At 35.5% G+C, this 14,083-nt stretch overlaps 1 protein-coding gene across 14 annotated transcripts in view; it reads left to right on the forward strand.

Moving 5' to 3' along the window:
* The window catches only part of LOC126694824 (F-box protein At3g07870-like), a 30,727-nt gene extending 17,849 nt beyond the window's left edge, over positions 1-12,878 (forward strand). For 4 of the 14 annotated variants that reach the window (XM_050391345.1, XM_050391346.1, XM_050391343.1 and 1 more), the window contains exons 3-4: positions 9,128-9,348; positions 12,637-12,878. In XM_050391345.1, the coding sequence (XP_050247302.1) occupies positions 9,128-9,333 (206 nt within the window). In that variant the 3' untranslated portion in view covers positions 9,334-9,348; positions 12,637-12,878. Of the gene's footprint in view, positions 1-5,046; positions 5,834-5,880; positions 6,028-8,933; positions 9,349-12,636 lie in introns of all 14 variants that reach the window. The other 10 variants (XM_050391334.1, XM_050391335.1, XM_050391336.1 and 7 more) reach the window with 6 other exon arrangements.
* The last annotated feature ends 1,205 nt before the right edge of the window (positions 12,879-14,083 follow it).

Genomic DNA, 14,083 nt, shown 5'->3' on the forward strand with positions numbered 1-14,083 from the left:
AGTGTATCTACAATGCTGAATTTCAAGAAAGTTGAGAAAGCAATGAGACAATAAAAGAGAGTAGGAAGAGCAGGTATCTCCATTAACAATCCCCTTCTTTTTTGGTTGAATGAAAGAACCTTATTCAGTCCGAATTATAAAAGTAGTTAACTGCTGCTTCCAGCTGAGAACAAAAATATTAGCACTTAGCAACTGCAAGGTAATAGAATTGCGTGAACAAGGACTTAAATTTACTAGTCTATTAGCTCTTTCATAACAATTTTAGAAACAAAGATTTGTTATTGGAGGACTTAAATGGGTTGTAAATTCAAGTCTTATGTAGTTGTGAATGGTGATGATATTAGAGTAATGCGGACGATATTCATCAATAACTTTATATTTCTAACAGCACTTTCTATTTTTTTTTCTAACATTTGCAGTCCGAATTCAAATTTGTAAGTTCACTACTGCCTCATTTGTTTCTCTAAGAGAAAAAATAAAGCTACTACCTTCTTATTTCATTGCATTGTACACCCTTCTTAACAATAAACCTCATCAGCAATTGAATAATTAATTTATAGTGTCAGCTTGTTGATAATTAATCTTTATTAAAAAAAAAAGACCAATGGCGCATAGGATTGTATGTTGCATCGTATGAACTCCTAATCCAGTAGGAATAGGATTTAAAAGCTAAAAGATAAAAATAAAAATTAAGATAGCATATACCAAACCAAAATCACATCATCTAGTATTAATCATCTTCATTTGTTAGCTCTAATCTTTCCATAGGCACAGAGTTACAATCCCACACATATCCAAAGGACCATAAAAAAAAAAAAAGTGGATTTTCTTATCAGGTTCTATGGGCGCAGTTAATCTTTGATCTTGGAGGGGGAAAATTTGTAGGCCCAAAAGTATTGGGCTAGTACAAATACCACAAGCCCAAAGCCTATCTCAGCCTGACTGATCCAATACTGCATATTTCAGGTAACCTCTACATATTTTATCGAGCCCAAAGTTGTCGAACCAAGAAAATTGGTAACCAAGTTTAGCCTTTTAGGTATAGTCACTAGACATTTTTAAGTTGGTTTGCCCCTGGAAATTAACATAAATGTTATCGGTTTTTTGTCTAATAGAGGGGATTCATTTACTGATTCAGATTTATTTTTTTCACGAATCTTAAATATGTAACATTCAAAAAATATATAAGTTACCAAGTTTTCTCTTCTCTTAAGTGCTTAGCAATATGTAACATTCAAAAGATATATAAGTTACCAAGTTTTCTCTTCTCTTAAGTGCTTAGCAAGAGATTGATATTTCTAAACAGGACTAAAGCCCCCCGTTCTAATTATACTTGCTGTGTAGAAAAGTTGTTAGTAATAGTGATTACAACCAAACCAAATAAAGGTTATTTTGTCTTTGTAAGGGGGTGGGCTGTACTAGTGGTATTGGGCTGCCTCCTGCTGTACTAAGCCCAAGTTTTCTGGATAAGAGAGTCGGGACCGGTCCAGCTTCAACTTAAGGTGGTTCGGCTTGTGCGCAAACTAAGCCAAGTCTGCCAGGAACGTGTTCACGGCAGGCGGAACTGTTTTAGACAAATTATGGCAGGTAGACATAATAATAATAGAAAAAACAGAAAATATCTAGCCACTTAAATGGGGAATTGATCGAATAGCCCTTAACATCAATTACAATAACAACACTATTTGTTTTCCTTTTACGGAAGAGAAGGAAAAAGAATAATAGAGAAACATCAAATGTTTATAATCATGGGTTAATCGGAATACTTGAGGAAATTGATCGGAAATTCAATCAACGGGAGTAGAGCCACAAAGGGGAGAACGTCCCTCCTCAAAGCTGTCAATCTCTCAGGAAAGAGTTCTGCGGTAGAGGTTAACAACCCTGAGGGAAACGAGCCTGAGTGATTTTCTGCGTAGGTGTTTTCGAGTTTTTTCTTACAGAGGGACGGATTTCATGAGGGAGAGAAGGGATTAATCTACCGGTGCATGCCCACCTTTCTAATTCTCACTGTTTCTTTTTCTTTCTTCTCACATTGTTTTTTTTGCTATTTCTTTTAAGTTTTCTATTTCCTTCTCTAAGTTCCATTGTTCCTCCTTTTCCCTGTTCACGGCAAGATCCTCCTTTTATAGTGCCTACCGTGACCCGATTTTACTGTTTTAACCCTTAATTCCCTTTGTCTGGTCTGGGTGTACTGGCCGACCATCACTATTCCGTCTGTGTGTCGCCCTCCCATCACCAGACAAGGAAGAGTATTTTGTTTGTTAGTCTGCCGTTGCACCCTTTCCTGAAGGACATAGAAGGAAGAGAAGATACCGAGGGTTTGAAGTTTCGATCGGATGTGCGGGATTTAGCCTATGAAATTCAAGATGAAATAGAAGATCTCATATATGAAGCTACTGAACGCCCCCATCATCTTCATCGGGCCATCAAATTTATTTATGCGAGCATGTTTTGTCCATCAAAGCGATTTTCCTCCCGAATGAAAGCTATCAATTGCAAAATTTACAACATCAATGCACCTTGCATTTGTCCCTCCCACGTTTGTATGGTAAGATCAAGTTCCAATTTATTTTTGGGGGATGAACATCTTGTGGGCATTGAGAAGCATATAAAGTCTCTTCTTAGTCTTTTGCCTTGAAGAATCAAGTGACGAAGTAATTTCAGTTGTTGGAGATGCTGGCTCAGGTAAAACAACTCTTATTAGCGAAGTTTACCATATGTTGAATTCAAATTTTAATTGCAAAGCTCGGGTTTCCTTCTCACGCTCTTCTGATGGATTGTTAGAGAAACTTTGTGAGGCACTGGAATTACCTCACAAAATAAATAAGTGGCGCTCTTATTTAATGCATAAAAGGTACCTCCTTGTTTTGGATGATGTTTGGAATGAAAATGAGTGGAATTGGATTAAAAATGTACTTCCTTCTAATAATACTGGTAGTAGAATAATCATCACCACACGTAAGCGCAGTTTAGGTTCTTGTTGTGCAAGTTCCAGTCATTATATCTATGATCTCAACCTTCATCCATTCTGTGTCCTTCAGGTAATCATTTCAGAGAGAGAGAAAGAAGCAAACCAGCAGAATCAGAGATGTGGCGGAGGTCGGAGATGGAAATCTGATAACAAGTCTTATAACAGCGGTGGTGGAGGATTAGGATCCGATAACCACTTCCAGAAAAGCTTCTCTCACGGTGGTGGGTTTGGACTCGGGTTCGGGTCTGGGCCATTCAGGCCCAGATTGAGGAAAGGGAAACTCATACAGGTTTTACGGAGAGCGATATCGAAGACCCTGATTTCACGAATCGGTGGTGGGCAACAGAACTCGATTGTAGCTCCGATCAAGGCAATGTACTGAAAGACCCAGATTGGAATTATAATGAAAAGCAACAGCACAATGAGAATTTAACGGTGAATAGCGTGAATTTCTTGAGCAGCGATGGTAGTTTGGAAGACGATGAGTCATTGGAGATTCAGAATCTACAATGGGCTCAAGGGAAAGCAGGGGAGGATTGAGCACACGTCATTGTTTCGGAGGAGCATGGGTGGGTTTTCATTGGGATTTACAATGGGTTCAACAGTCCAAATGCTCTGGATTATTTGTTGTGGGATGATGGGTTTGAATCAGCTACAACAACAACGATCGGTAATACTACTGCTGGTGGAGCTACAGCTGCCATGGGCTTGTTTACGTTCACGTTCACGGTGGTGCGTGAGCCAAGGACGGCGTCGTCGGCGGAGGCGTAACCAACAGCAACATGATCTCTCTGTTTCCACACGTGTCTGAGAGAGAAAACCTTTCACTTTCCCATACCCTTCTTCTTCTTTCTTTCTTTTTTTTTTTTTTTTTTTTTTTTTTATTATCAATTAAGGATGATTTTTTTTAGTATAATAAAAATGCAGAAAAAATATTTAATCATAGATCAATGTTGATTATTTAATTCACATTATAAAAAAAATTATCAAAAAAAAATATTGCATGCTATAGTCATAATTATTTAATCTAACAAATTAATTATAGACCAATGTTGCAACTTTATTTACAAATAAGGGTAAATTTGTCTATTTAAATCATTTCCTCTCCTCTCCCTCCTAATTTTTAAAACATCTAAACAAGAGGAAAAGTTAATTACTCCCTTCCCCTTTACTAATTTTAAAAATATCCAAACAAGGTAGAGGATAACCATTTTACTCTACTCTCCTCCCCACTACTCTCATCTACTTTACTCCCTTCTACTCTCCTCCCTCCATAAACTTCCAAACAAGCCATAAACGAAAAGGAATGCAGCGAATTACTCCTTAGTTACTGGTGATCAGGAACGGTGTGGTAGTGAGTCTAGTGACTAGTGAGGAATGACCGAATGAGAAACAAAATAAAATTACAGAAAGACCACGGCATGGCACAAATCGCAATGCCACAAGTGACAAGCCCACAACTCCGCAACAACAAAATTGCATCCGTATTTGATTCTAAAAATTAAAAAAAAAAAAAAAAAAAAAAAAAAAAAAAAAAAAAAAACATCCATACATATTAATATAGATACGATCATCGCACACCCTTAGTGTAATGGTTACTCCACAAGTACAAGTGTTTATGGGGTGTGGGGGGTAAGGGTCGGAGTTTAAGTTTTCAGGAGGGAGATTCACACACATATACACTTAGATTAGATTAGAGTAGAATTCTATCATGTAAAAAAAAAATTAATAGAAAAAAAAAAGAAAGAAAAGAAGGATACGTTTTAGTACACAAGTTTACTATGCGTTGATTCTTTTCTAGGTTTCTCCCTCTCTCTGAGTCTCATCACTTTAACAGCTCCTCTGATGAGTTAGCTAGGGATTTAGCTCCGATCCAACCCGCCTGGTGGTCTACTCACTCTCACTCTCTCTTTCCTTTTACAGTTACTACTTCTGTAAGCCCCTTTTCGTTCTTTCTCTTTTGAAGGTAGCAGCGATGTCAGACAAATTATCTGCAGTTTCGAAATCCATCACCGAAGAAGCAATGTGGGACTCTCTTCCTCCTGAACTCCTACCCCATATTCTCATACGCCTACCTGTCAAATCCATCATCAAGTTCACCTCTGTCTCCAAAACATGGAAATCCCTCATCCAAAACCCCTCTTTCATTTCCACTCATCTTCTCCACTCCTCCAACAACACCAACCTCCTCCTCTTCAGACTCTGCCCTAAGCCTCTCGTCAAAGCAGTCAGACAACTGAAACGAATCGGAGACGAAAAAGAAGTCTACGCTTTACATTGGGACGACAATACTAATTTCCATCAATACACCACCTTTGACGACTTCCCTTTCCATGGCCAAAGCGGTACTGGAGTATTCCGCGTGGTTGGTACTTGTAATGGCTTGATTTGCCTAGCTGATGATTTAAACACTTATGCTTATAATTTCATTCTCTGGAACCCTTGTGTTAAAAAATATGTGCAACTTCCTACCCCCAATTTCTCCTTCAGGACTACCGGTCCCTACACCGCGGCTGTTGGGTTTGGGTTTGATTCCAAAACCAATGACTATAAGGTCGTGAGGTTTGTCACTCCTGAGGATGATGACTTCGATGAGGGTAAATCTACACCCAAGGTTGAGGTCTACTCACTTGCCACTGGGAAATGGAGAGTGGTTACTGCTCAATGTCCCAAATGTGCTGTTCGTGATACAATGTTGGTCTACCTACGCCTACAGGCTTTTGTCAATGGGGCTTTGCATTTGGTTTGTTACAAGACAACTCCAGAAATCAGATTTCTCCACTTTGTTTTGGTGTTTGATTTGGAGGATGAGGTCTTCCGCGAGATACCACTGCCTAAGCATTCCGATATGTTCTATTGGAAGTGGGTATCTATTTTGGCATATGGGAATTCCATTGCGCTGCTTGAACCTGGGTATGTTCTTCACACTCTCGATATATGGGTGTTGAAAAACTATGCAGATGCGTCATCATGGACCAAAATTATAAGTTTGGATGCTCAAGCGCCCCCACAGGACATACCAAGGCCATTTCATGGTTTTTACAGAAAGAAAATACCTTGTGCAAAAGCTTTTAGGAAGAGTACCGAGGTTATATTGGAAACATATAAAAAAAGGCTTGTCTCGCGAAACCTTGAGACCCAAGAGGTTAAAGACCTTGGGATTACTGGATCTAAGTTTAGTTTTGTTGATCCTTATGTTGAGAGTCTAGTTTTGCTAGACAAACCCGACCTTGCAGTTACTTACTAAGGGAAAGTAAGAGGAACAACAACAGGCAAGGTGCATTTTATTTCCATGCTTATTTTTATAGTTTTCCGTTTTGTTCTTCATATATACTTGGCATTCATTATGAGTTAGAGATGAATATATTGCTGATTGATTACCTTAATTGAGTTGATTTATATTTATGATAGGTAGCCTATCAAGGTCGTGCTTGCTGTCAATAGCATGTATACTCAACTATGAAAAAACCAACTTGTTTGTGTTGATTATCAACTTTTAGCACGTTTATTTACTAAGTGGTTGAAAATAAATGGGACTGTGAATTTCATGTTTCTTGCCACTTATAATTTATATTATATAATAGATAGATCTACTCAACTTTTTCTTTCTTGATAATGTTCTGGTGACCTCTTTTAACTTCATGTTTTCACAATTGCATTAAATGTTCTTCATGATCTCCTTGGATTATTAAAAATGTATTATTAATACATTTTTCTTAATCTGTCAATTGTGATCATAGTATGCTAAAGATATTGCTTGTACATTTTAAATCTTTAATTGCCTCATATGACATTCTTCTTACTGAAAGGATTGCCATACCACCATATTCATGGGAAAAGTAGCTCATCAATAATTATTTCTTGCTTTGGGTGGTTAAGAATTGAAAATAACTTGTTTACAAACCTCTTTTTGAGCTTATTTTGTTATCACTTTTTCCTTAGCATCGTTTGAATATTTTTATCCCAATAAAGTGGTTATGCTTAGATGTATTTTTTTGTTGACTCCACTTTATTCCATTGTTCATCTTTTTCCCTCTTTTAATATTTTGTGAATGAGTTAGTATATTTTTTTACACAATTGTTTAAAGTAGAAGTAAAAACCAACTAGTATAGACCCTTATGCAAGAATTGGGGTCTCGCATTGGCTTTAATGGGATGTAGTTCAATGTCTTTGCAAGTATGGTAGTTTTAATGGGATATTTTTTCTTTGTCAGAATGTCGTCTCAAACTTACAAGATTTGGTTACTGCTGTTTCTATAAATGTATAAGCACTCGTGTTTGGAATTGGTTTTGCCCCTATTGTAGCTCACTAATGAATATATTCACTTTTTTGGAATGGAAAATCCTAGAAGTCCATAGATAGTTAGCATCTTTTTAGCCTTTTAATTTTATGTAATTGAAAACGTGTTGGTGGACAAATCAATCCTTGATTCATAAGAGTGATTTATTAATGTAGCAGTGAGGTTGGTGTCAAAAATCAAAAGTTACAACCCCTCAAAATTTAGGTGTTTTGCCTGTTTGGGTGGTTGTTTCTCTGCTATGTAACTTTTGCTGATTGGATGTGGCAACTGGCTGTAGGCTTTAGAAGCCTTTCCCTATAGTCATTCCTCTCACCCCATACCAACCTGGTGAAGGTTAATCTCAATCCATAATCGTAACACAACTCCCGCCCCCCAAAAAAAAAACTGCCAAGAAGCTAAGTTGGAAACTTTTCTCAATGATATATAATACTGAAAATTATTTCATCTTATATAGTTGATGACATATTTTGTTTTTGTGTTGTTTCTATAACAAAGAATTTTGTATATTTCTACTCTCTTAGTTTCTTTTGGAACACACGTCTTCTATTTATGATTGACCTTTGTTATTTTGCAAAATTTCTTATTACTTCTAAAAAGACACAAAAAAAATTGAAAATGACTATTGCTTGCTTGCTTTGTGTGGTTAAGAATTGAAAATGTCAGTTCCTCAAAAAAAAAAAAAAAAAAGACTTGTTTGTAAACCTCTTTTTGAAAACATGCTGATGGACAAATCAATCCTTGATTCATATCAAAAGAATGCAATGAGATCTGTGATAATTGTGATTGTTTCTTGGCAAGAGATGGTGGTACTGTTTGTGTTTTTTGGATATATTTTTCTTATTAAGGAGTATGCTAACATTTGCATCTAGTTTTTTTCATTGTTCCCCCATTTAGGTGGTTGTGCCTCTACTTTGTAACTTTTCCTGGTTTGGAGGCAATAATAGGCTGTAGTCTTGCGAAACCTTTTTTATTTAGACATCCCTCTCATCCATACCAATTAACTTGGTGATGGTGGAATTCAATCCCGAAAATTTTTTACCAAAAAGCTAAGCTAGCACCTTTTTCTCTGTGATATGTATTGCTGAAATTTATTTTCATCTTAAAACAAGTTAATGTTTTTTTTTTTTTTTTTTTTTTTTTTTTTTTTCTATAAACAATTTAATGTTCTTAGTTTTTTCTTTAGGTCAAATTTATGTTATAGAGAAGGGTTAAATATTTCTCTTAAACAATTTAAGAATGAGGGTGTTATGAATGAAAAGAATATATGGGTGATCAATTATTGTTGAGCGAGGGACAGCAGCCTACAAATAAGACACATTCAACACTTAGAGATGTTTTTTTTTTAATCGAAAAAAACCCTTAACTAACAATCAGGGATGTAATTATGAATTTGTGTCAAGGGATGATACAAACTTGGACTCAAACTTGTGTTTTGTGGTGGTCTAGTTGGCTTTGGCTTTACTTTGAAATGGTTGTTTTAGTTGTGTGATATTTCTATTCTCTGATTTTCTTTGGGAGCATGGTGTCTTCTGTTTACAATTGTCTTGTGTTAAGTAGAAAAATATCTTCTTATTATATAATTTCTGGCATGGTAACCTGCTTAGAACATTCTGTTAAGTAGAGATACCGCTGCCTAAGCATTCCGTTATGTTATATTGGAGGTGGGTATCTATTATGGCATTTGGGAATTCCATTGCGCTGCTTGAACCTGGGTATGTTCTTCACACTCTCGATATATGGGTGTTGAAAAACTATGCAGATGCGTCATCATGGACCAAAATTGTAAGTTTGGATGCTCAAGCGCCCCCACAAGACATACCAAGGCCATTTCATGGTTTTTACAGAAAGAAAATACCTTGTGCAAAAGCTTTTAGGAAGAGTGGCGAGGTTATATTGGAAACATATAAAAAAAGGCTTGTCTCGCGCAACCTTGAGACCCAAGAGGTTAAAGACCTTGGGATTACTGGATCTAAGTTTAGTTTTGTTGATCCTTATGTTGAGAGTCTAGTTTTGCTAGACAAACCTGACCTTGCAGTTACTAACTATGGGAAAGTAAGATGAACAACAACAAGCAAGGTGCATTTTATTTTCATGCTTATTTTTATAGTTTTCCGTTTTGTTCTTCATATATACTTGGCATTCATCATGAGTTAGATATGAATTTAAATGCTATAAAGTATTATTGCTGATTGATTACCTTAATTGAGTGGATTTTTATTTAGGATAGATTGCTTATCAAGGTCGTGCTTGCTGTCAATAGCATGTATACTCAACTATGAAAAAGAAAAAGAAAAAAGAAAAAAAGTCACTTATCAAAAAAAAAACTATGAAAAAAAAAAAGTTGTTTGTGTTGATTATCAACTTTTAGGACGTTTATTTACTAAGTGGTTGAAAATAAATGGACACTGAATATCATGTTTCCTGTCACTTATAATTTACATTATATAGATAGATTTACTCAACTTTTTCTTTCTTGATAATGTTATGGTGACCTCTCTTAACTTCATGTTTTCACACTTGCGTTAAATGTTCTTCGTGCTCTCCTTGGATTATTAAATTTTTTTTTTTCTTACTCTGTCAATTGTGATCTTAGTATGCTAACGATGTTGCTTGTACATTTTGAAATTTTTAATTGCCTCATATGCCTTTCTTCTTACTGAAAGATTCCCATAGAGCCATGTTCATGGACAAAGCAGTTCATCAATAATTATTGCTTGGTTTGGGTGGTTAAGAAATGAAAATGACTTGCTTATAGACCTTGTTTTGAACTATTTTTGTTATCTTTTGTTCCATAGCACAAATTGAATATTTTTGTCCGAATAAAATAGTTATGCTTAGATGTATTGTTTTGTTGACTCCATTTTATTCCATTGTTCTTCTTTTTCCCTCTTTTAATCTTTTGTGAATGAGTTTGTATTTTTTTATTACACAATTGTAAGTTAAAGCCAAACAGAATAGACCCTTGTACAAGAATTTGGGTTTCACTTAGGCTTTATTGGGATGCAGTTCAATTGCTTTGCAAGTATGATAGTTTTAATGGGATGTGTTCACTTTGGGAGAATCTTATCTTAAACTTACAAGATTTGGTTACTACTGTTATTATAAATGTGCATAAGCACTCGTCTGTTTGGTAATTGGCTTTGCCCCTGTTGTAGTTCACTAATGAATATATTACCTTATTTGGAAAGGAAAATTCTAGAAGTTTATAGATAGTATCTTTTTAGCCTTTTATTTTTCTGTAATTGAAAATGTGTTGGTGGACAAATCAATCCTTGGTTCATAAGAGCAATTTCTTAATGTAGCAATGAGATTAGTGTCAATAATAAAAAAGAAAGCAATGAGATTTATGATAATTTGTGACTGTTGCTTGGCCAGAAATTGTCGGACAGATTTTGGTTTTTGCCCCACATCCATACCCAAACACCCCCCCAACCCCCAATTTAGGTGGTCGTTCCCCTACTGCATTATGTTTCATGTTTCACCTGTTTTGGTTGTTGTTTCTGTGCGATGTAACTTTTCCTGATTTGGTGGCAGCAACAGGCTGTAGGCATTAGAAGCCTTTCCTTTTTGTCATTCCTCTAACCCCACACCAACCTTGTGAAGGTGAAACTCAATCCATAATCCAAACACAACTCCCAAAAAAATAAATAAATAAAAAGAAAAAGAAAAATCTGCTAAGAAGCTAAGTTGGAAACTTTTCTCAATGATTTATAATACTGAAAATTATTTCATCTTATAGAGTTGATATTGTATTTGTGTTTTTTTTTTTTTTTTTTTACAAAGAATTTTTTTATATTTCTATTCTCTTAGGGTCCATTTGGATATAGCTGAAAACTGAAAATTGAAAACACTGTAGCAAAATAATTTTTAAATGTGTGAATAGTACCGTGGGACTTATTTTTAATGAAAAAGCTGTTAAAAAGTGAAGTTTGTGGGTCCCGTGAACAGTGCACACGTGCACTGTTCATGGGAGAAAAGTCAACAATCACAGCTTGAAAAAAAAAAAAAAAAAACGCAAAACGTGGACGTGGGAAGCGCAAAATGCACTTCCCAAATGCACATTTAGTTTCTTTTGGAACATGTGTCTTCTATTTATGAGCGCCCTTTGTTATTTTGCAAGATTTCTTATTACTTCTAATCAGATGCAAAAAGAATTGAAAATGACCATTGCTTGCTTCCTTTGTGTGGTTAAGAACAGTTCCTCAAAAAAAAAAAAAAAAAAAAGACTTGTTTTTAAACCTCCTTTTGAAAATGTGTTGATGGACAAATCAATCCTTGGTTCATATCAAAAGAAAGCAATGAGATCTGTGATAATTGTGATTGTTTCTTGGCAAGAGATGGTGGTTCTGTTTGTGGTTTTTGGATATATTTTACTTATCATGGAGTATGCTAACATTTGCATCTAGTTTCTTTCATTGTTCCCCCATTTAGGTGGTTGTGCCTCTACTTTGTAACTTTTCCTGGTTTGGAGACAGTAATAGGCTGTAGTCTTGCGAAGCCTTTTTTAATTAGACTTCCCTCTCATCCATACCAATTAACCTGGTGATGGTCAAATTCAATCCTGAAAAAAATTTACCAAAAAGCTAAGCTAGCACCTTTTTCTCTGTGATATGTATTGCTGAAATTTATTTTCATCTTAAAACAAGTTAATGTTCTTTTTTTCCCCCCCTCTCTATTATAAACAAGTTAATGTTCTTAGTTTGTTCTTTAGGTCAAATTTACATTTTTGAGGAGGTTTAAATATTTCTCTTAAATAATTTAAGAATGAGGGTGTTATCAATGAAAAGAGTATATGGGTGATCAATTATTGTTGAGCGAGGAACAGCAGCCTACACATAAGACATTTTTGAGGAGGTTTAAATATTTCTCTTAAATAATTTAAGAATGAGGGTGTTATCAATGAAAAGAGTATATGGGTGATCAATAATTGTTGTAGAGATGTATTGTTTTTTTTAAAAAAAAAAAAAAAAAAAAAAAAAAAACCCTTAACTAACAACCAGGGATGTATTTTTGAAAGCATGTCTAGGGATGATACAAACCTGTACTCAAAACTTGTGTTTTTTGGTGGTCTAGTGGGCTTTGGCTGTACTTTGAAATTTTTGTTTTGGTTGTGCGATATTTCTATTCTCTGATTTTATTTGGGAGCACTGTGTCTTCTGTTTACAATTGTCTTGTGTTAAGTAGAAAAATATCTTCTTATTATATAATTTCTGGCTTGGTAACCTGCTTAGAACCCCATTCACCTTTGTGGACATGATCATTTGTTAAAGGCTACGAGTATTTCTTAATTTCATTCTGAAAACCCACATATCTCGGCGTAGGTTTTTTCTACATTGTTACTAAACTAATTTTAAATTCTTGCAGGACATTGTGGAATCATGGATGCTGATAAGCTGTACATAAGTAACAAACTTTAACTCAATGAAAGAAAAGAGTCAACAAAGTTTCTTGGTGTTGTGTAATTTCTTAGTATAGGCATTAGTTTATTATATCAAAATGGATTGTAGTTATAACTTTAGAGGAGTTTATTTTGTTAAACTAATTTGGGCTACACCACTATTATGTTAGTTTTTCTGGTGATGTGAAGTTTGGTTTCAATGTGTTTACTATATTGTCTGCCATGCTTTCATTATGTGTGTTAAATTTCTCCTTTTTCAGTGAATTAGATAGTAGTTACATCTATCCAATGGTTGTAAAGGTATCTATGGAAAAATTATATAAATCTGTCTTTTAATTTTAGGATATGTACATTTAAGATGATAGGCAGGATTGATTACATGTTACACCCAGAAGCTGAGCAACTGCTGTCTGAGCTGCCCTGGGTGAATCCAAATACCAGATAGTGAGGTTTCTTTTGTTGAGAAGAATTAAGTGTTTGATTGTTGCTGATGGTGAATACTTCAGTTCAGATGGATATGTGAGTAGGTTGTTCTAGTTGGCTATACACACGTGTCCCTGGGGTCTTCTTGTACCATCTGCCCAAATAACTGCTCTTGTTGCCTGAAGAGAAGAAGCCTAGCTCAAAAACTTGGCCTGAGGAAAGCAAAGTTTGGACACCCCTAATCGATTGCCCGGGGGTTTGGTGTAAGTGTCAACTGCAATGCAGAATTTCGAGAAAGTTGAGAAAGCAATGAGACAATAAAAGAGAGTGGGAAGAGCAAATATCTCCATTAACAATCCACCTCATTTTTTTTTGGTTTCCTTTTTGGTTGAATGAAAGAACCTTATTTAGTCCCAATTATAAAAGTAGCTAACTGCTGCTTCCAGCAGAGATAAAAAATATTAGCACTTAGCAACTGCAAAGTAATAGAATTGCGTGAATAAGGACTTTAAATTTACGTAGTCTATTTCGCTCTTTCATAACAATTTTAGAAACAAAGACTTGTTATTGGAGGACTTAAATGCATGGTTGGAAATTCAAGTCTTATGTGGTTGTGTATGGTGATGATGTTAGAGTAATGCGGACGATATTCATCAAATGACTTTATATTTCTAACAACACTTATATTTTTCTAACATTTGCAGCCCGAATTCAAATTTGTAAGTTACGCTACTACCTCTTTTGTTTCTCACCTCCTTATTTCATTGCAATGTGCACCCTCCTTAACGATAAACCCCACTTTGTGGACTGTAAATTATTTCACCTTTTGGGTGATCCGTCCACTTTGTAGACTTTGTAAGTTATTTCACCTTTTGTGTGATCCGTCCACTTTGTGGACTGTAAATTATTTCACCCTTTGGGTAATCCGTCCACTTTGTGGACTTTGTTATTTCACCTTTGGGTGATTCGTCTGCTTTATGGACTATAAAT

This window comes from Quercus robur, chromosome 8, assembly GCF_932294415.1.
Source record: "Quercus robur chromosome 8, dhQueRobu3.1, whole genome shotgun sequence".
NCBI lineage: Eukaryota > Viridiplantae > Streptophyta > Magnoliopsida > Fagales > Fagaceae > Quercus > Quercus robur.